Source organism: Strix aluco, chromosome 8 (assembly GCF_031877795.1).
Source record: "Strix aluco isolate bStrAlu1 chromosome 8, bStrAlu1.hap1, whole genome shotgun sequence".
NCBI lineage: Eukaryota > Metazoa > Chordata > Aves > Strigiformes > Strigidae > Strix > Strix aluco.
This window is the reverse complement of record NC_133938.1, coordinates 16,563,530-16,585,037: the sequence shown is the minus strand read 5'-3', so window position 1 is coordinate 16,585,037 and position 21,508 is coordinate 16,563,530. Positions and strand designations below refer to the sequence as shown.

The 21,508-nt window shown below is 42.8% G+C and overlaps 1 protein-coding gene across 2 annotated transcripts; it reads left to right on the top strand.

Annotated features, from left to right (window-relative positions):
* Positions 1-2,483: 2,483 nt before the first annotated feature.
* On the top strand, positions 2,484-19,476 carry LPAR3 (lysophosphatidic acid receptor 3). 2 transcript variants are annotated; one of them, XM_074833241.1, is made up of 4 exons: positions 2,484-2,524; positions 8,082-8,603; positions 11,275-12,032; positions 18,857-19,476. In XM_074833241.1, exons 3-4 carry the CDS (start codon positions 11,297-11,299, stop codon positions 19,204-19,206), a joined length of 1,086 nt encoding a protein of 361 aa, XP_074689342.1. In that variant the 5' UTR covers positions 2,484-2,524; positions 8,082-8,603; positions 11,275-11,296; the 3' UTR covers positions 19,207-19,476. The 2 variants fall into 2 exon arrangements, with proteins under 2 accessions (XP_074689342.1, XP_074689343.1); XM_074833242.1 differs by lacking the exon at positions 2,484-2,524 and adding an exon at positions 2,609-2,725.
* Positions 19,477-21,508: the final 2,032 nt, after the last annotated feature.

The window sequence follows — 21,508 nt, the reverse complement described above, 5'->3', positions numbered from 1 at the left end:
GTCTTTTTATCAAGTAGATGGTAATTGTGTGATCTAGAACAGAGGATTACTGTCTCCCACTCAGGACAGAAGAGTCAATTTTTCTCCTAGTGTTCATGTGTAGAGCTTATTGGGGTCAATGATAGTCATTTAGTGCTCTGGGGCCCTGGATAATCCAAGTGCTCTTCTGCAGACGGCAGAAGTGATCAGCATTAACTGATTGCTAGCAGAGTTTCTTGGTCCATACAGTGTGCAGTCTTTGTTACATGTAAGATGCTGGTGTTTTCAGTGTTTGCTGCTATTTCACAGGTAGCTTTCTGGAATGTCTCTTTCTAAATCAAACAGTTCCCTAGTAAACAGGACCAAAACCCAGCACATCTGAAAATGAATTGTATTTTCCTTACTGACTTACCTTCTGCCAGTACTTATGGAAATCTTACGTTAGAGACTTGAACCTAGAAAAAGCAGATAATTAATGCTATGTTAGTGGATAATTAGTCATATAATGTGCTCTAGTACCTGTTGCCCTGATGAGGCATACAAATATGTTGGGCAGTATGTGCTTCCTAGGCGTCTTGCTTGAGTGCAAGTTCTGCATCTCTTGTGATTGTGAGATGTTATTGCCAATGGCTCTGAACTGCCAACACCTGACTAAAGCAGGGCAAGTCCTTGGGCTTGAATTTTTTTCCTTTTATCTCTTTAATTTTTTTGCAGTGCTGTCTGAGGTAGCATAGCAAGTTGTGGAAGTACTTTCTGTTTTATGAACAGTGTGACAGGCTCATCACCTTCTGAGGTCTAGTGCCTCTCTTCCCTAAAGCAGGTGGGGTACATCCTGTACCCTTGGCACTGAGCCATGGTGCAGGATCCCCTAAGCTCTGACTCAAATGGCTTCTTTCCAATTTAGCAGGACATTGAGGATGACCTACCAAAGCCGTTGCTCAGATAAGTACTTGTTTGTGAGAGAATCCTCAGTGAATGAGGGAAAGTATTACCAACCAAAGGAATGTAGAAAATACTTACAATTCTTACTGATTTGATTTAAGACTTCATTTCTATAATGGAACCATAAAGGTTTCTTGTCCAGTATCGATTTAAAAAAAAAAATCACATGAGGTGCTTGCTAGCTAGACTACTGCTTCAGCTCTACCATATTAGAGCAGGTCACTAATGATTTGTAGAAACCAATTTGTGTCTGCATCATCTGTTTGGTGTTTTTTTTTCTCTTGGGAAAAAGCTAAGAGCCAGTTGCTGGAGATTCTCATTGGTGCTCTATTCCACAGAGGTTAAACTTAACAGGAAATTTGGCATATGTTGACTCTTAATTCTGTGCATTAATACAGTTTTGAATACAGTTGCTGACTGGTAGGTGGTCCCACTCCAGCTGCTAAGGAGGCAATGTAGTCATGGAAGCAGAGCAGGAACATAAGCTTTTGCAAAGTGTTCTGAAAAAAAAGCTTTTGCTTTTGTTTCTAGTCTTCCCTGGGAATGAGAAGCTTTTGCTAATTGCTTATAGGACTTAACAAAATAGGGAGAGAAATTGATGGAAAGGCAGTGGGAAGGTTGCACTAGAAAGAAATGGGCAGGAGGAAGAGAAAGCTTTCTGAGCCATCTTCAAGGTGAGCATTCAAGTGAGGAGGATGGGTAAGAGTTGGGGCTCTTATTTTGGGGCCTTCCATTGATGGATGAAACAGGAAGAAGCTGCTGGAGTGGAGGCTGTTTGGTGTTTCATCTCTAATGTTCACATGCAAGGCTCCACCTAGCCTTTAACACTGTCTGGGTTTCATGCTGTAATCACCAGGGAGTTTCTGAGAAATGGAGCAGAGGCTTTCTGCTGAGATTTTCTTCTGCCAGTTCTGCAGCTCTGAGCAGACCTGTGAGTAGCTCTGTACGCCTTCAATCATCTATGTCTGGTCTCAGTAAATGATTCAGGTAGGTAGCAACGGGTCAGATCCATCTCATCACAATCTTAAGATAAATTTGACCTTGTACCACCTCCTACGTTTGAGTTCGGCTTGTTCGTGGTAAAGCTGTGTGTGCCCAGCCCTGCCCTTTGGAGCTGACAGGAACCTCAAGGTTTCTGTATCGCTGTGAGGTAGTTAGTTCTTGTTTGCTTTTTATACTATGTTCAGAAGAACAGCTCCGTGTGATGCTGGAAGTGGCACATACGCCTGTCTGTACTGTCCTCATCTACTCATGGGAAGTTATTGGTGTTTTATTTGGGTTTTGCTTCTGCTTCCCAAACTGGGAATGATGATGGACCTTCCTACGGGCTCTTCGGGCAGCGCGGCCCCTCGCACTTCTGCCCCTGGGGGCTGCTCCGGGGGCTGCTCCAGGGGCTCCCGTCTCGACCCGCATCTCGGGGGACCCAAACCTCCGCACCTGGCAGGGAACAAACGCGTCAAAAACCGCGTTTCTGCGCGCTGCAGCGCAGGCAGCGGGGCGGTGCCGGGAGCGGGAGCGGGCGGTGCCGGGAGCGGGCGGGTAACGCGGGGCGGGAGCGGGCGGGCCCGCTCTGCGCGGCGGCGGCGGCGCTCCGGGGCTGCCGGTGAGTGGGGCCGCGGCGACGGGGCAGAGCCCGGGGCCGGCGGCGGCGTGGCCGAGGGAGCAGCTTCATCGCGGGTTTAATGAACCTGGTGATTTATTGACTGTTCTCCTGGTGGTCGGGCAGGAGAAAACTTTCTGCAGTTCTGTGAAACTCCTTTTCGCTCAGGCCGGGGTCCCCGCCGGCAGCTCCCGCCCCTTGCCGGTGAGCAGGACCGGGGGTCTCCTTGCGGGCTGGCAACCGAGGCACGGCCCTGGCTAACGCGGGGCTGCAGCTCCGTCATACGCGCGTCTCGGCGTCTATAGATACATAACGCGTATATCAAACCATAGGTGTTTCCTACCTGTAAGTTTCTATCTGTTGGGAACTTCGTCTGCACCGCAATGGATCTGTGCACGCATCGCGTCCTGCTGAGGCACCGTAGTAAGTGTGTACCACAGCGGGGACTGGCACAGGTTCTTTTGTGAAGGTTTTTCATAAGGTATCATTCGAATTTATGCAATACACTGGAAAATGCATTTATCTTATTTTGCGCTATATCTTTTGATTAGTTTTTTTTTCCTTAAGGAAAAAAAAAATGCACTTTTGTACCTTTGTGTTTCCAGAGGACAGGTAGGTCGGTCTGTTCTCCTTTCTGTGATACAAATCTAGAAAAAGGCATTTCTTGTTACAGGTTGGTAAGGTGCGTTGCTGCAGCTTTGTTCTTTAAGCTGTGCAGAGTATGTGGTTTCTTGCGTGTTCTTATGGTCTTTGAAGAGGTATAGTAGGAGGCACAACTCAAACCAGTTACATGGTGAAAAATCTGATTTCACTAAAGTTTATCCATGTACTGAAAATGAAGTGAAATTAAAACAAAACAAATTTGCACAATCAATAAAGAAGCAGCAGCTCTTATCAGTAAGGAAAGCTGAAAGATATATTTGGCTTTTTGCAGAATGCCAGACTACAGTTTCAGAAAAGTTGGACTGACTGTATCCTTATCCTCCTGTGCTATGACTGTTAACCATTTCAGAACATCATCCAGGATAGTCTTTATGCTATCAGATAATGAAATAAAATCTCTGAAATATAAGGTTTGACATTGTGGAGAATATATTCTTCTTGGGTATCAGTCTTAAAGATTCACATACCTGGATTCTACTTTTAAGCCATTAGGTCTGTTTCCATGTGTCTAGCAAATACTTCTTGGAGGCCACAATTTCTACCAGTTCCCATGAAATGTTTGTTTGCAAACCAGGGATCTGCATCTGTTAACAGATCAGATACAGTCAGGTGGCTTGTTTTAATCAGAAGTGGCATGATTCAGGTACTCATCAGCTATGTGCTGAAACTAAACAATAAAAGTTCACTTGGTTGTGCCTGTGCTGAAATAGTCTGTATTCAGATTCTGTTTTTGTGAAAGAAAGCTGATTTGTTGAACCATAAAATGGAGCTGATAGTGATCGATGAGCAGACCTGGAAGTTCTGCAGAAATGGAAAACTTAGTTTAGAAGCAGAACAGGTATTTTCTTCTAGGCATGTTTCACAATGTACAGGCTGTTTGAATGGCTTTTAAATACTTTAAATGCTGTGTCTGTGCCCGCATTATAGGATGACCTGCCAGCTCCTTCCAGAACCACACTTAAAGGAGACTAAATGAAAGCTTTGCAGTGAAGTTTTTAGTTTGAACTCCATATATAGATTTAGTAAACCGTAATTTCAGAAAGTCTTAAATTACCAAAGTCTGAAGTCTGAGCTTGTGGTAACTAGCGAGTTACTCAGTATCTGTCCCTAACAACTTTCTGCAGTGGATCAGAGCTTTAAAAAGCAGTTTAGTGGGGTAGAGCAGCTTTGTACTAAAGAGGTTTCAGGAGCTGGAGCCTGAGCTTTGTAATACCTTGGTGCAGGTGCCCCTGTATCCCGGTGCTTCACAGTTCAACTGCTCGTGCCAGTTTGCAGCGTCTCGCAGAGGAAAAGCACTGTTGCATACATGTACAGGGTGATGCTTCTGTGCCCCGACAGTGATTTTTAAGCCTCTTATCAGTCTGTGTGTACAGAGTGCTGTGGTCTGTGGCTGGCGGTACTACTTCCTCTCTCTGCCACTTAAATATTTAGTCTTGAGGTTCTACGTTTTCGGTAGGTTTAATACTTTTAAGACCCTTTGTTTGTACCATATAGCCTTTGTATTTTATGCAGGATACATGATAAATAATAAAACCTTAGATGTTTCCACCACTGATATGCAAGGGTTGCCAAAGAATCATCTTGATTCCCTTCACCCCACTTCCTTCCCTTTTCCTTCCAAAAGATTATGCCATTAAAATGGACTGATACTGGAAATAACCAGAACCACGGTGGAGGCATGAGTGCTGCTGTACTTACATCAACTTCACATTATGTAGATGAAGCAGGCTTGGAGTGGAAATGGATGTGGCACTCTGCTCTCCTTATTCTAAAAGGCATTGAAGACCAAGATAGTGGGATAATGCTGCTTGTGGGTGCTCAATTTGAGTTCAGCCAGTTATCTGAAATTGGGGATACTTGAGTTACGAAGAAAAAATATAGCCAAACACAACCAGAGGTAGATTCCCTTGCTAATAAATAAGTTCTCTGAATTAAAAACTTACTTATTGAGCGTTACAGTTTTTTAATAATAACTTTTTTCCAATTTGTAAAGCTGAATTTAAAAGACGGCCTTTAAAAAGTGTATTCTCAGTTCCTTGAAGTGGACCATGTAGCATGCTGTTCATGGAACAGGCAGTGCCCACAGAATTTCCATAATAAATAAAATGTAATATGGCTACTTCTGAGATATTTTGTCCCTGTAAAACATATTAAATGAATGTTGGCTTCCATTGCATCCTCTAATAGCACCAGATGAAAAAGCTTTAGTTTAGATTGAGATATTTGGGCATAACTTTGTGTTCTTTATGTGCTTCCTTTCATTTTGTTTCTCTAAATTGATTTTTATTAGAATATAAATTAATTAAAGACAATTAAAAGTGAACCAGAGTACTTACCTTGCAAAACTCCTTCTTACAGTTACATATTAACATTTTTGGCCTCTCCTGTGTTACACACCCTTTTCTGCACTGGTATTTCTTTCTAAGCTGAGGTAACCTGAAAGGGTTTCTTGGGTTACTATGCAATCATTTGGTTGTGTTTTCCTCCATGGCCGTGCATGTACGGAGGGTGTGGAGGGGAACAAGGAACCGATTCCCTTTCTGAACTGGTACTACTTGTATGTATAGCTTGGCTGCTCAGTGCCCTGGCTCTCTTCTGCTGCCTGCTCATTCCTCTGGGAGTGAGGTGAGAAAGAGATTTTTGTTAACTGGAAACATAAAAGCAGCATCAGTTGTTTATCCAGAAGAGGAAGGGATGGAGGGTGTTCGCATCTGCCTGCGGCATAGGGTGCAGGCAAGCAAGAGCACTGATGCAGGGAGCTCTTGCCAAAGGCTATGTAGTCTGCAAGCCTCTAGGCAGTCCTTCCGTGGTACTGTATCAAGGGCCGTCTGCTGCTTGTAGGATAAGTTTAAAAAGCCTAAACAGTATGTGCAGATAGGCAATTGCTGCTGCTTAATATTTCTCTGCAGTAACAGTCTGAACACAGAGAGTATTTCAGGTGACTTGCCTCCTTGCTCTGCCACCAATGTCTGTGATCAGTCAGCATGATAAACTCTGCTTTCTGAAGAGCAACTTCTGTAATAAGTTTCAAAATATCCTACAGAGATCTGTACTTAATACCTTGTCTTTGCTAACGGACAAGGGGAGGCAGGGAGGTGAAGTGCTCCAGCAATAGGCTGGCAGCCTGCCCGGTGTGCAGGCTGAGCCTGGGTGCTGCTCACTCCTGTGTGCTGTCCCATGGGCCTGCCCGGCCTGTACTGGCTTCGCTGTCTCTCCTTCTGTTTCAGGGTGTAACATTCTGGATGCCGACCACCCTGAATTTCTGCACAGAAATCCCTGTACCAGCTCAGAAAAACCAGCAGTAAAGCAGGCTGGAGTTCTGCCTGGGCCAGCTTCCCTTGCCTCTCACCCAAGCTAACTTCCAGTCCTGCTGTAGGGCTCCACCACTGTCATCCTCCTATGGGTTCAGTCCTGCTCTGTGGACTTTCCAGTCCAGCTGCAGACTTGGCTTGGATCCTCTCACAGTGGCTCAGTGTGCCAGCCTGGGCTTGTGCTCTCCCTCCCTGTTGCATTTACACAGGAGCGGGGCAGAAGCCATCAAAATCCCCCAAACTGATGCCAACCCTTCAATAAGGCTGTGGCCAATGTATTGAAATAATTTGTTTTTTAATGGACAGGAAGGAGGCAGAAAACCACTGGGGTGTGCCGTGAATCACATTATGGCTTGCAGGCTAAATTTTATAATGACCTTCTCATTAAAATACTATTTGAGTTTTCCTTCAGAAATGTTTGCATTAATAATGAGTAACTCAACTTAGAGCTGATTTACAGACCAAATTTAATTTTGAATCAAAGTGACTTAAAAAGTGATTTTTAATCACAGTTTGAATCAGCAAAATCCTTTATTTAAATAACTGATACTAAGTTTCATTATAAATATATAGATTTTTGGTAACTTTCTTGAAGCAAACTAGGTTCTAATTGAATGACAACTATTAAAGCATGTTAGCTTGCAACTAGCTGAAGCTTTTGTCCAAAACATTATGTAGGTGATGTCTTATTTCACCAACTCTTTATTTAGATAGCTGGTGTAATCTATTTCTATATACTCATGCAAATTCTTGACTTTTATCTTAAGAATGGTGAAGAACATTCTGACTTGATACAAGTTGCATTTATATAGAGGAATTTAAAATCAATTCAAACATACAAGCTGTCTTTAAGACAAACAGCTCAAGATGTGCTGGTTTGTGAAGAATTCTTAATGTGTGCTTTTGCATTTGAAAGCAGTTTGACTAAACCAAATCCATTGAGATTTTTGGAACAGATGATTTCTCCCACTCAAAGCTTATGTTTACTGAGAGTGGTAGAGGAAACACGCTTCACAGCCCATCAGTTTCTGATCTTTGTAGCCACTCTTGGTTGAACTGAAATAATTAAATAGATTGAAATAAGGAAAAGAACCTTTTTGACAAGTGTATGCTTTTGGCACTTGCAAAATTTTTATTATTTGCTTGCGAGTGACTTGTGGCAAGCTAATAGCTCAACCCATCTGTAGAATATGCAATACATGGTTATTGCTGTCAAGCTTTTGGAGGTCTATATGGAGGGCTATAAAATACAGAGTGGCATAGAAGAGGTGAGTGGAGATTGTTTGCTGTCCTTTCCCATAAAAAATGAGAAGTATCAAGCTTGTAAGACCCACTTTCAAAGTAAAAGAAAGCAATTCTTCATGAAGTGAGTAGCAGAACTGGGGATCTTGCTGCTGCAGACTCTAGAAGATTCTCTGTTGTCTTTATAAGGCTGGGCTCACCAGTTTAGCTGTTTTTCTATTTCAGTTTCTATTATTTTAAAAACTTTTCCAAACAATATTTTGCCTGAATCTTCAAATTTGTGTGTACTTAATAAACAAATCTGAAATATGTAATATTTAAGGGTGTTTTTTTTTCTTTTTAAGTTTAAACCTGCCCTGATTAAGATAAACATCTCTGATTTGGCTGCAGAAGAGAAGACCTGGAGAATAAAGTCTTGCAATGTGTTAAACTGTGACATGCCAGGAAGTATGGGATATCCTATCGCACATCTCTCATGCCTGGTGTGGACTGGGGCAGGCCCACTGAGGATACAGTGGCACAGCTCTGTCACAGCTGCACAGTTCCCCTGAAGGCTTGTTCTGCTGAGAGGACTTAAAATGAAGGTGTGAAATCAACCACTGTCTGTCTGGAAGGACCCTGGAGTGACAACTGGGTTTTGTACATAGGCTGATATAGCTAGCCAAGTGTGACATCTTTGCTCTGAAGGACTGGGATGCAAACTAGCTCCTGTTCAGCTACTGCTTTGATGCAGCTTCCATCTGAACACCTCCAGAGTCTGCCCTGTGACCCTGAGACCTCAGCTGGATTCTCTTCTACTCCCTCCTGCCTTATTTCAACACCTGAAGACATCTCTTTCAAAATCATTTGAGCTCTGCCGTGTGACAGTGAGTGTTTGTGGTGTGATTATTTTGGTGGAGAATTACAGATGTGTGATTTATTTTTTTCAGGTACTACTTCAAATGATGGGATCTCAATAAGCTATTTAGCATAAGTTCATAATTGATATTTTGGATTTCTTTAAGCTTGTTCTCCAGACGAGATGCAAAAAGTATCTGCAGATATTTTTCTGTCACTGCAAGTAAAAGAGATTCATCTGTTGAGATGATTACACAGTAAGATACAACATGTTCGGAAAACCTTCCCTATAATTTTCACAGATTTTTTTTTTTTTCCCCTGCCATTCTTGCACAAAATGCTGCTTCTATTTGCAGGCATTTGGGCTGTTCTGTAAAAGCTTCATGTCAAGCTCAGCAAGTCCTTCACTGCTTTGGTGGATAAGCACAGAGGCATCTCGGATGGGCAGGGTTCCCAGCACTCAGCTGCTTGAGTAGCTGTTGCCTGCAGCTCCTCAGGGACTTCTGGTCACTTACAGACTTAATTTGAGTTTTGAGTACTTCCTAGGTGAGAATGGGGAATGTACTGACTGCCCAACTCCACTATATTGCCCTGAACAGGGAACAGTAGGCATTGAATTCCAGTTGACTCCTTACAGTCAATCCGAGTTACTGAGGCTTTTTTATTTTTAGATGAAGAGATGCTCTGTAATGCTTCAGCACAAGGGATGATTTACTTTTTTCCTTCCGCTTCTTGTCCTTAAGTAATTGTTCTTAGTTCTGACTGTGTACTTGAATTTGATGCTTTAAGTAATATATTCTTTTATAAAAGAAGTGGCTGCGTAGGTTCTTGAGGGTAATAAAATGGACAACAATGTCAAGTGGCTTGCTTTCATGTTGACTACTAGATGTAGGGTGGGAACTGAGGAAGAAAAGGCTAAGGAGCTAGTTCAGAAAAATATTAAAAAACAACTTCACTTTGAAAATATTAATCATGGAATAGTGCAGGTTGATTTAAAATTATATAATACAAATATTGCATGAGAGAAATAACACAAGTAGCATAACTTAAATGACAGAAGATGAGCCTTTTTATCTTAAAACTCAGAAGGAACCTTTAATATAAATGTGGTTTGTTAGCCAGCCACCTGGGGATTGCTTAATTTGCTTCCCGGTCCCTGGAGAGATGAGATATAACTGTCAAGTCACCACAGTATAATAATAGACTAAGTGAACCTGATCTTTATCTGTGATCAATTTTAGCTGTAGAGGTGAAAAGCTTATGCTTCTTTGTATCTTTCTGCCTGTAACCACTACTTCTAGGGTTTTTTTTTTTTTTCCTTTTCAGTCTCACTCAGTCTATTACTCTTGCACCCATGGCAGCCTGAGGCTCGTAGGGAGGTTTACAAAAGCTCTTAGTGTTGCTGCCTCTCCTGCAGCTTTGTATCCCGATACTTCCTCTCTTCTGTCCTGAGTTCAAGCACCGGTTTGCCACTCTGTATACTATCTAATGTGATTAAGATCTTGTGCCAAGGTTGAGTTCCTAGGTTTTGCTAAAACTATACAATATCTATTAATGAAGTAATTGTTAAAACCCTTATTCAGATACTGACAGTGAGTGTGAGGGCTAGTGATGATCAGATGCAAACTCTTCCTACTAGGCTGTGAGACCCTGCGCAGGGTCTGGTCACCATGAGTAATTGCTGTCAGAACTGCCTATGTAAATGAGTTTGAGTTCAGTTTGGTTCGTTAATAAGGGCAGTAAAATTGCCAAGGCAGCTGACATTGACCTCACCAGAGTAGCTGAAGTGTGATGTAATCTGGAACGCAGACTCCCCCTTCCATCATGTTTAATAGCCCTGTGTCCAAAATAGTGCTGAGTGGGTATAAGAAAAAAACCCCAGCACTACTGCTGTTGCTGGGGCTTGCTTTATCCTGTGGTTGGGTAGGGAACTGTGTTTTGGTTTTGAAGATAATTAGGCTGTGTGGTGCTCACAGGGCTCTAGGTTGACAGCCCAATAAAATAATCTCTGGCTTTACAGTAGTCAAATGTGCTGAAAAGGGAAAAATATATTCTATGTATTTACTTAAATCCTGTAGCAGTAAATAACAGATGTGTTCAGAGTGTATACGCCCGTAGCATCTTATATACATACATTATTATGTTTATTAAAATATAATTGAAAAACCAAAAAATATTTTTCCAGTAATAGGCCTTTTATTGCTTAGTCAGTATAATGGAAGAGTTATGATTTGTGCTTCACTGTCCTGACTGGATACATTGAGAAATGGAAATAATGATGGCTGTGGCTCAAACGTGGGATTTCACAGCAAGAATGGCTTGGCTGTTGCTCAGATTTTCTTTGTGACCTCCAGAAAGTCACTCTTAACCTCTTAACTTCCACTGTGTGGCCTGTATGGTATGACTGCTAGTGCAAAAGGACTGTGCTGGGGTTTTGTAAGTGGGTAAGTCTTTTGAAAATTCCTGATTCATGGAATCATCATGCACTGCAGTCCTCCAGTGGACAGAATGTCTCCGTCTCTATTAACTCAGTGTACTGTATGAATTTTTACTTAAGGCCTTCAAATATATACCCTCTCATGTCCCTGTCCTGTCCCCCCCTCCCCCCAGCAAAAAGACGTTAGGTATGGTGATTGAAGCAAGGACCAATAGTTGTTTTTTTTAATCCTTCTTCCTTTTTCCCCCTTCCACCCTTCCTAGGATGCAGGGGCTTTAATCCAGGATGAACGAATGCTACTATGATAAGCGCATGGACTTTTTTTATAACAAGACAAACACTGACACAGTAGATGAGTGGACAGGGCCAAAGCTTATTGTTGTTCTGTGTTTTGGAACATTTTTCTGCCTCTTCATTTTCATTTCAAATTCACTGGTCATAGCAGCTGTGGTCAAGAACAAGAGGTTTCACTTTCCCTTTTACTATCTCCTGGCCAATTTAGCTGCTGCAGACTTTTTTGCTGGAATTGCCTATGTCTTCTTGATGTTCAACACTGGCCCAGTGTCTAAGACATTAACTGTTAATCGCTGGTTTTTGCGTCAGGGCCTTCTGGACACCAGCCTGACGGCTTCCCTGGTGAATCTCCTCGTCATAGCTGTTGAGCGGCACATGTCAATAATGCGGATGAAGATCCACAGTAATCTCACGAAGAAGAGAGTCACCTTTTTAATTATATCAATCTGGGCCATTGCTATTTTCATGGGTGCTGTTCCTACCCTGGGTTGGAACTGCCTCTGTGACATTACTGCTTGCTCATCCCTGGCGCCTATTTACAGCAGAAGTTACCTGGTGTTCTGGAGCATCTTAAACCTAGTTGTCTTCTTCATTATGGTGGTGGTTTACATAAGAATCTACATGTATGTCCAGAGAAAAACTAATGTCTTGTCGTCGCACACTAGTGGATCCATCAGCCGTAGGAGAACCCCTGTGAAGCTTATGAAGACTGTCATGACTCTCTTAGGTAAGAGACTACAAACCATGGCATGCAAGACTGGTGGTGCCAGTCAATGGGTTTGTGTGGTTTTTTGGTTTGTTTTTTTAACAAAACAAAAAAAAGTCTACTCCCCTAAAACAAAACAAAACAAACCCTCATCAAACTTGTAAGTGCTGGAGTCATTTAGTCTTCCGTCTGCTTTAGATAATGCAGTAAGTGTCGCACCAAGCGGAAATGCAAAGTAGAGGCCTGGTCAACGTGAAGAAGAAAAGTGTCTCTATTTGGTAGGCAGCTTGTTACAAAACACAAATTATCTACATTTTGTTGTGGGGGGTAGGAGGGAAATACAAAACCGCTTTGGAGGAAGGCTTGTGAAGATTCACAGCTACCGAGTAGAACGTTTTCAAAATAATGGTCTTTAACATCTGCACAAGGCCATGAATCCTGTGGTAGGATGGGGATAGTTTTCTTTGCACTTCTTCCTCTTGGCTGTTTCTTAAACATCCTAACTTCTTCCTCCTGGAAATGCACCTTCCCTGGGGAAAGGAGAGGATGCCTGGTGGGTCTGTGACTCCAGAGATTTACTTTGCAAGGGGAGAATTCACCTTCATTCTGTGAAGATTGCACAGTGCAAAATACTTTCAGGTGATGATACTGTATGGCTTTGGATCTCTAGATCATTACATGAGATTTGACCTGGATCCTGCCCTAGAGACACTGTTGATATTTGTGTGGCTCAGATCACTTCAGCTAGGTGTGATGTAGCTGCTTATTAAATTAGGGATGCACAAAGCGGATGATTGATCGTTAGAACAAATACTAGCTGTAGCAGTCAATTTTTCCCCAGAAGGACTTGAATCTGAGCGAGATGTTTTATGAAAGCCAGGTATGGCTTGTGCAGCTTGCTGCAGGTGGAACTGGGGGGGACACTGGGACACTTGGGAAGTTTGGCTTAGGTGGTGTGAGACTCCAAAAGCACAAATATTACTTTACTGCTCTGTCAACTGTTCTGGTGTTGTATGAGCCAGCACAAGAAAGGTGGAGCTTTTGGGAAAGCTGGTGTCCATGTATACCTGGGACACCGTTGTGTCATACTGTGACATGATATTACTAGAGAGCTCTGTGAGAAAAGTGTCACTTTTCATGGAGGTAGAAGTTGGCTGGGTAGGAAGCTCAGGCTGAGGATACTTTTTTCCTGTGTGGCCTATATGGATGCTGTTTGCACAGTCTGGTGTCTGGTGCTGTAGCACACAACACCTTTGTCTACCGAATGATGTCTTAAAATGCTTTAGAAGCTGAGGTCAGTTAAACTTCACAGTGCCTGACCTTGGAAAAGAAAGTGGACTGATGGTTCAAGCAAGTACAAGGTTCTCACTTATGCTCCTGTGTCTTCTGAAGTTGGCTTGTCTGCTGACAGAGCCTTTCCCTTCTAAATCCCTCTCCTTTTCCCTTCTAAATCTCTCCCCAGTTGTCGTTCCTTTTTTCCCCCTTGGTTTTATGGCACCTATAGAGAGATAATGTGGTGGTTGTTCCTGTCCCCAGCTTGACTAGCACGGACAAGATTCAGTCTTTTGCTCCCCCTGAAGCTTTCGTGCAGTGAAACTTAAATCATCCACCTGGAAGGGGAAAATCCCTGTAGGAAAACTCTGAGTTGTTCCAAATGTAGTTCTGCCCTAAAGCATAAGCATTGGGTGGACTGTAGTTAACTGATGCATTGGAAAGAGAAAAAGAAAAACACTTAAAAATCAGTTCTCTAAGCATTTCTATGCAAGGCAGAACTGCAGGGTGCTTTCTGGGAAATTGTATGCAAATATATCAACATGCAGAGCCTTGTCTAACTTGTCTATTTATATAGTTAATATTACTTTAGTTTTGTATAAACTGAAGTTGGTGGGTGCTGAGTGAGTGTTGGAATAACTCTGTTAGCTCTCAGTGCCACGCATGCCTGTCTGCAGGTCAGAGCAGAGTGGGGGTCTGCGTGCGGGGGAGAGGACACCCAGCTGGCTGATGTGGGAGTTGGAAGGACAGTGACAGTGGCTGCCATTTGCTAATACCTCATCTGCCTGAGGCGGATCTTCAGCGCTCATCACAGCCGTGCTGCTGCATGGAAGTAAACACCACTCTAAACTTTATTTTCAACATATTCTTTCTTTTACTAGGGAGAGGGGCCTTAGGAATACAGGGTGATTTAAAGATCAGCATTAGCTTTCTCTTATTTGCAGAATATGGCTTTTCAGCCACCAGATTAAATGCTTTACCCAAATTATAGTTTCATGATAGCGAGTGCTGGGCCAGGCAAATTTAACTTAGAAAGCCTGAGTGCTACTTCAGGTATCATAATTTTGTATATTTACTTTGGCAGACAGAAACAAAACCAAAACAAAGCCTGCTTCCAAAGAAGTCGAATTAGTGTATGTGTTGCTGGGTGCAAGATCTACCCCAAACTCCTGTGTTAGAGGAGATCTATCTTGGCACGTTCCTTTGTATCAACTCACCAAATTTTGACTCTGAGGGGCTTTTTATAAATGTTTATTTCTAGGAATGTGAATTTTATTTTTTAAAACAGTTTGAAATGTACATTCCTGGACAAGTCATTCAAGCACACTGTGCAAAATGTATTAGAAACTGAACAACCACATTTTCTGGCCTTTCTGATTACCAGAGGAGTCACTAAGTGACAAAATGGATACTTCTAAAACTGTGCTTACACCTACTGATGCAACAACTGATAGCTATATGCAGCATGTGGATTTTGCCCACGGCAGTTATTTTTAATGTCTTGTTCCAAAACATCTGAAGATGCTTTGGAATATGTGCCTAATATGGCCTTAACTAAAAATGATTCCAGGATGCTCTGTGGCTGGATGAAGTATGATGAGAAACAGAGTTCTTGTTAATGTGCTCTGTTGGTTTTATGGGAGGTTCAGGACAAAGTCCTACTGCCCCTCTGCTGTGTGGAAGGAGGCTGCGTGTATCTGGGTGCTGCTGTCATGCTGCTCCTCCCGTCTGCCTCCACCTCTGGTTTTGGGGAGGCTGGTGCTGTGGCTGGCTGCCCCTCCAGTAAAACATCACTGTTGTCTCTGGGTGGAGTTCTCCTGTGGTCCCACAGTTAGGAGTTGGGAAAATCTGGGTTTCGGTTTGACTTCATGGGTTCATGGTGACCGCAGCTGCAGGTGGCTTTTTGCACCATTCTTTGTTGGACTTGGATGGGCCCTTCCAGAAGCTGGGACTCAGGTCTCTGTCATCAACCTGTTTCTACCATAACCCTTAAAATGATCTATCACAGGATAGGAGCAGCTGAAATGGCTTTCCCTTTGGCATGTTAAACCACAGGAAGTTATCTGGTTGAAACTGGAAGATGGGAAACCTAGAAAAAGGGGTTAAAATCCTCTTAGACTGACCTTGTGGCATAGTCCTAGCTAAACCTGTGACTGTAGCTTTGAAGAAGGGTGGCTGCAGGTGTGTGGGTATGTGATTTTCAGGTGGTGTGTATGTGGTAGCTCATCTGAACTTGGCAGTGAGATTCCTGCTGAAATAGCAACTTTGGGTGGATGATTTTCAGTTTTAGTGAATTTATAGTTTAATTGGTAACTTGCTGTTTTAACTTGGGTGCACATGTGGCAAAGGCAACTGGAATCTATTGGACTTTTTTTTTTTTCAGCATTGGCATGCTCAGGGACAGCTTTGATGTGCAGAGTTTTACAACGTGATGCTGCCAAAGCATCAGTAGTGCTTCCAGGTATACAGTATTTAATTTTCAAGCAGAGATGATGTAATCTACAAGAAAATCCATGTTTAAAGCTAGTGGAAAATCCTCAAACAGACCTTGAGGCATTGTGATACCTGATCTCCCATATTCTGGTGGGAAGACTCAGAGCTGCTGTTCTGATTCATGTTGCAGCCAGGCTGTATTTTATGTCACTTTTGTGAATTTTAGAGAATGACAGAAATTAAATTCTTTTTGGAGTGTGGCACATTGTCAGGGAGAGGAGCTCCTATGGGATAAAAAGTCTGCAAACAAGAGAATTGTGAAAGGGCCAAGACAAAGGTATATATTTATGTTTAACCGTGGTTCCCTCTGAAAGCTCTGTGGTAAAAATAGCAAAACCCGAGCAAGGATGCGAGTCTGAGCCATGCCTCACTTTCATCTCTCTGGTGCTAAGAGCAGGGTGTGAATCACTTGTCTTGTCTCCACACACAGCAAAATGTATTTTTGATGGAGTCAAAGCAACAGCCCCATGAAAGCATTTCCCAGTAACTCTGACACTGTCATTGCATTGCCCCCATCCTTGTCTTCAGTCGTGGGGCAATGTGCAGAGATGCCTGCAGATGTCTCTTATTTTCCCTTTTGCTACTCAACCCTTTTAGGGTTTTGCCTGTATAGGTAGACAGGGATATATCCTGGGAGTTCACGGACTAATCTTGCCTGGGAGCTTGAGGTTTTGTTTGAATGAGATATTTCTGTGTCTCTTGCTAAATGTGGCTTTGGGGTCTGTTTTGTCTCCTGATGATTTCTATGAAAGCATGGTTGGACCTTGCATGCTTTGTGGTGCACATGGTCAAAATGCTTTCTGTGCTTGTTCTAAGCAGGATTTGTTACCGTCTTAATTTCTGTATGGAGCTGGTGTGTTGGTGACTTTGCCAGTGACCCTTGGTGGCTAGCAAAAGCATTCTGTCCAAATACTTACAGAGACACTCAGCTAGCCACAGTAGTGTTGTCTGGGTGGTCTGGTTCCAGTGCTTGGTAGAACAGATGGGATCTACTGGTGAACCCCAGGGCAATAAATCAGTACCGTGTTTTCTCCATTGTAGATTGTATAAGAGAGTTGGTGTCACAGCTGCTTACTCAGCACATTTGAGCCAAACCAATGTGTAGTATAGAGACTGACCAGAGAAAACAAGTGTTGTGGTAGCAGCTTGCAGCTCCTGATGCCAGTGAGCAATAGAGGAATAACTTTATATACCATTATGGCCTGCCCATCTGATGGGCACCGTGTCCATTAAAATCGTGAATTGGGAGAACCATCCAGTGCTGCTGAGACCAGCCCGTGTGCACAGCACAGTGGATGGGATGCCTGAGGTGCCGCCAAGTCCTGGCTCCAGCACTGCCTGGGTCCTGACATGAGCCAGGCTGCCCTCCCACTGCTTGCTTGCACAGCTCAGATATGGTAAAACCAGAGGCTTTACCAAAAAAAAGCTCAACTTGCTTACCCTACCAAAATTGTTGAACAGATACCAACACCCCCAGGGGAGCTTTTTAGCATGTAGCTGCTATCATCCTTATTTGTTTGATTATTTTTTTCTAAGCCCAAAAAAGAGGAAACTGCTGTTATAAATGATTGGAATTTCCTCAGTACGTTGTTCAAACTGTGACCGTTGTGCAGAGTTGTAATTTTCTATTTCTGTATGTCAGACAGCAATTGTGGCTTGTGCTAAGTTAGTATTATCATGCATATGGCTATTCCTTCCTTGGGCTCAAGGCGAGGGATGACAGGCTGCAGTGCTGGGGGGAGGCAGGAGGGTAGATGGGGCAGTTCGGGGCCCTCCCAAGCTCGTGGTCAAGAGCTGCATTTGGTCACGATGTTCCCCCTCCCCACCAGTCCTGCCCACACCCCTGTGTTTATGGTGGGGATGTGCAATAACATGGAAAGATGCAAATGCAATACTGAACTTCCTTCTAAGCTGTGGTTTTTATGCTTTCTTCATGTTGTCTTCACTCTAAGATCTCTTCTCCCTTATTCCCCCTTTCCTTAATTATTTTTCTTTTTTTTTTTTTTCTTTTTTTGAGGGGCTGGTGGGAGAGGAGTGTGTTGTTCTACTTTTTCTCTTTCAGCTTTTATTGTCACCTTGTGTCTTCATTCTCACAGGGACTGTTGTCATTCCTGCCTTACAGCTGAAACATGAGAACTCTGCTGCTCCTGGGCTTGTCCTGCAGTTTCTTGCTATATTTTGGGGAAATGCCTCTCTTGCAGAGTTTTGTTGTTTCCCCATCAGTACACTCTTACTTCCTCATCCTTTTTGTCTTTTTTTAAATTTTTATTTGTATTCTGTTCTTTGCTTCGTTTCTTTGCCCTGAATGCTACATCGTTTGGTTCGTCTTTGCTAACTCATCTATTTTTTTCTTTCTCTCTTTTCATTTCCAACTGAATTTGTTTCCTGGATCCGAGTTGTTGGGTCTCAAGTACCCAGCATGCACAGCCTGGGAGGGAGAAGTGGAGAGCAGTGGGCTGCTACTCCAGCTGGGGAGCCAGCAGTGCTTTCGTGTCTCAGAGGGGTGTGTGTCCTAGAGTAGCTGCATGGTTTCCAGCCAGGACGTGTTTAAACCATGTGACTGACTCTTGTTTTATGAATTGGGCAGTGTGCCCATAGCTCTGCAGTCAGCTGTAGTGAGATAGAAGACATGTCTCTTCTTTGGATCGTATTGTGGCAGTGGTGGAAGTGGGCCACCTGGTATCTTCTCCTCCAGCATACGAGAGAGATGGAGAGGAAGTCTGTGGTCAGAGCACCAGTTCTCTGCTTGTTAATGCTCCAGAGCTCTTGTTTATTTATCAGCATGCACAAATCACTATTGTGATGACCTTTCTCCACTTGTGTTTGAGCTGATGCTGTTAGCAGCTGTATTCTTGCTCCCTGCAGACTTCTGAGAGCTGCCCTGCCTTGTGCTCAGGGCTTGGCAGAGAAGCTGTAGTAGTTATAATTTTGCTATTGTCATTAGAATTTTGTCCTCTTCTGCTTTTATCATTCTTGTGTAGAATTCTGATGAACCCAATAATCTTGTAAGATGCAAAAAAACCCCCAAACCTCTAGCAGTTTGAAGTCTTTTTTTTTTTTTTAATCTCCTTTATTTCTAGGTGCCTTTGTTGTCTGCTGGACCCCTGGTCTGGTCGTCTTACTGCTCGATGGTCTGAACTGCACATACTGTGGGATTCAGAATGTTAAAAGGTGGTTTCTTCTCCTGGCCCTGTTGAACTCTGTCATGAATCCAATAATTTATTCATACAAAGATGATGAGATGTGGGGTACCATGAAAAGGATGATTTGCTGCTCCTCTGAGGATAAGAGCCAGGACAGACGCTCATCACGGATCCCCTCAACAGTTCTCTGCAGGAGCACGGATACCTCAGGGCACTACATTGAAGATGGCATTATTCAAGGGACAATTTGTGGAAAAGGAGATCTTGGTGACAAAGAAAACTCCTGAGCTGTTCAAGGGACTGACTTGGCTGGAAAAGGAGAGGGGGAGGGGAGAAGTTTTGTAAGAGAAGATTGACTGGCAAAGCTAGTAAACAATATATCCACTTTGTTCCAGAGCCTAAACTCCAGTGTTAACAAAAGTTCTTATAAATAATTGCCTGATGGAAAAACACTTTGTAATGAAGAAAACTTTCTGTGCTGCCGTCTTTCTCCTTTTTTTCTTTTAAGTACATGAAATTGTTTTTTCATATGAATGGAATAAATACATCTCAGAATTCTTGTGCATGGAAACAAAATGTAAGCAACGTAGTGAGACCCTCCTTAATCTCCTACAGAGAGAATAAACCTGCCTCACTGTGCAGGCTTAGCATTCATTGAGTATTTATGCTTTGAACAGTTTCTCTGCATCTTGAGGAGGATCATAGGCTTGGTTGGACAGAATTGTGACCTGTTTTCTTGGTTTATGAAGTTTCACAAAATAGTTCATACTTACCTTCTCTCTTCCTCCTCCTTATCTTGCTTTCAAAATAGGTAGTTTGGTGGTTTATTAAAGCTATGCCAGAAACCTGGCTGTGATGGGAAGCCCAGACCAGACACCAGAGTGCATGAGTATGTCCGACCGTGAATTGTCAGGATCTGAGAGTACAATAAGTACATAAAGCACAAAAGTCATTATTACTTCCATAGTGGGGTGAATTCTGCAAGGAGATACATTGCACTCTGCTGCTGTTGTGTATGCAGACCTTGAGAGTGGATTAACAGAGGAGCAGTGTGGCTGTGTCCATTATGCTCATTTCCTACTTCCTCAGATAACATCAAATGAGTGTGCTCACCCCTCTTTAACTGCTATGCCACTGAGAGAAATGAAATCCAAAAGTCTGTTTTAAGAGGGCAAACTTTTAAGGGAAGTTTAAATATACATATATACAGGTTCAATCAAGCTATTTAAAATAGAAATTAATTTACAGGAAAAAAGCCTGAAACCAACCTAAACCCCTACAAGAGTGCAGTGTGAATTGATTGTCTGACCTTGTCTGGACCACATTTAACCTCTGATTTGCAAGCAGATCTTGCTAGAGGTACTTGAGGAAGAGGCCATGAAACAGCAAGCAATGAAGGGCTTTCAGCGTTGTGACTAATCAAGTCTAGTGTTGATACAGCCACAGCCCAAAAAGCTGAAGTTTTGACTTATGGAGTATGCTTTCATGGAGGATCCAGCAATTTAAAGCTCAAGGGTAAAGTTTTTAAATTTAAACTTTTTAATTAAAAATTGGAATGTAGATTTCTCAGTACTCTGAAAACCTGGCTCCTGCTGTCTGGTTTCAACAGCAGTGAGCTCCCTGCTACCCATCTTAATTTCAAGAGGAGTTACCTGTGCTTTCTCCTAGAGAAGGTCTGATGCCTGGTTTTAAAACAGGTGATCATGACCAGAGGTCACTTTGGAAAGTTTGGAAGTTTTGAATACTTGAAATTGTCAGTGAACACCACTAAGAGCATGTTCCACGAGGCAGAAAGATAAAGATCAGCTGTGATTTGGGCAAATTCTTCCCTTGTGGTGCAACTTGCACGTGGTTACCTGGACTGTGTTGGTCAAAGCAGAACAAGTACTTGGCTCAAAGGCCAAGTTGCAGTTTTGTAGAAGGCACTGGGGAATTTTATAGCAGGCCTTAGCTTCTGAACACAGCAAGCCCCTGTTCAGAGATCTCTCGCATAACACATTACCTTGTAGGGATGTGGCCTAACATTTCAAGGTAGATGCTGTATTTGAGTAATGCTGAAAATGTTTACACATGTTTTTTGCCATTATAATGCAATGTTCTTGTGCAAATACTACTTCATTAGTTTGGTGTTTTGAAAAGTATGCAAAGTGGTGCTTTCTAGAGCCGGTGGCATTGCAAAGGCATAGCATGCAATCATTCCTGTCCCTACAGCTACTTACAGCACACAGTTTGTGTTAACTAGGCTGAAGCTCCATATACAAAGCTAATGGAAAATAAAATGCTACTTCAAAATAAAGTAGTTGTTTTGTTTCCTGTTTGGATGGCGAGTGAACATTACTCGACACAACAGTCAGCAGTAAATGGCTGCTGTTACTCTTCCTCACTTCCACAGATCCATCCAAGCTAAAACTGATCAAACTGCAGATAAAAATGAAGATGGGGAAATGTTTCATGTTACTATGAGGCGGTGTGAGGGGAGGGATGTTTTAATAAAATTTTCATGTTTACTGGCAATACTAGGCAGTGCATTACTTGGTTGAATCAGGCCCTGAAGAGAGCTTGGATGAAGATCTGGAACATCTGCAGCAG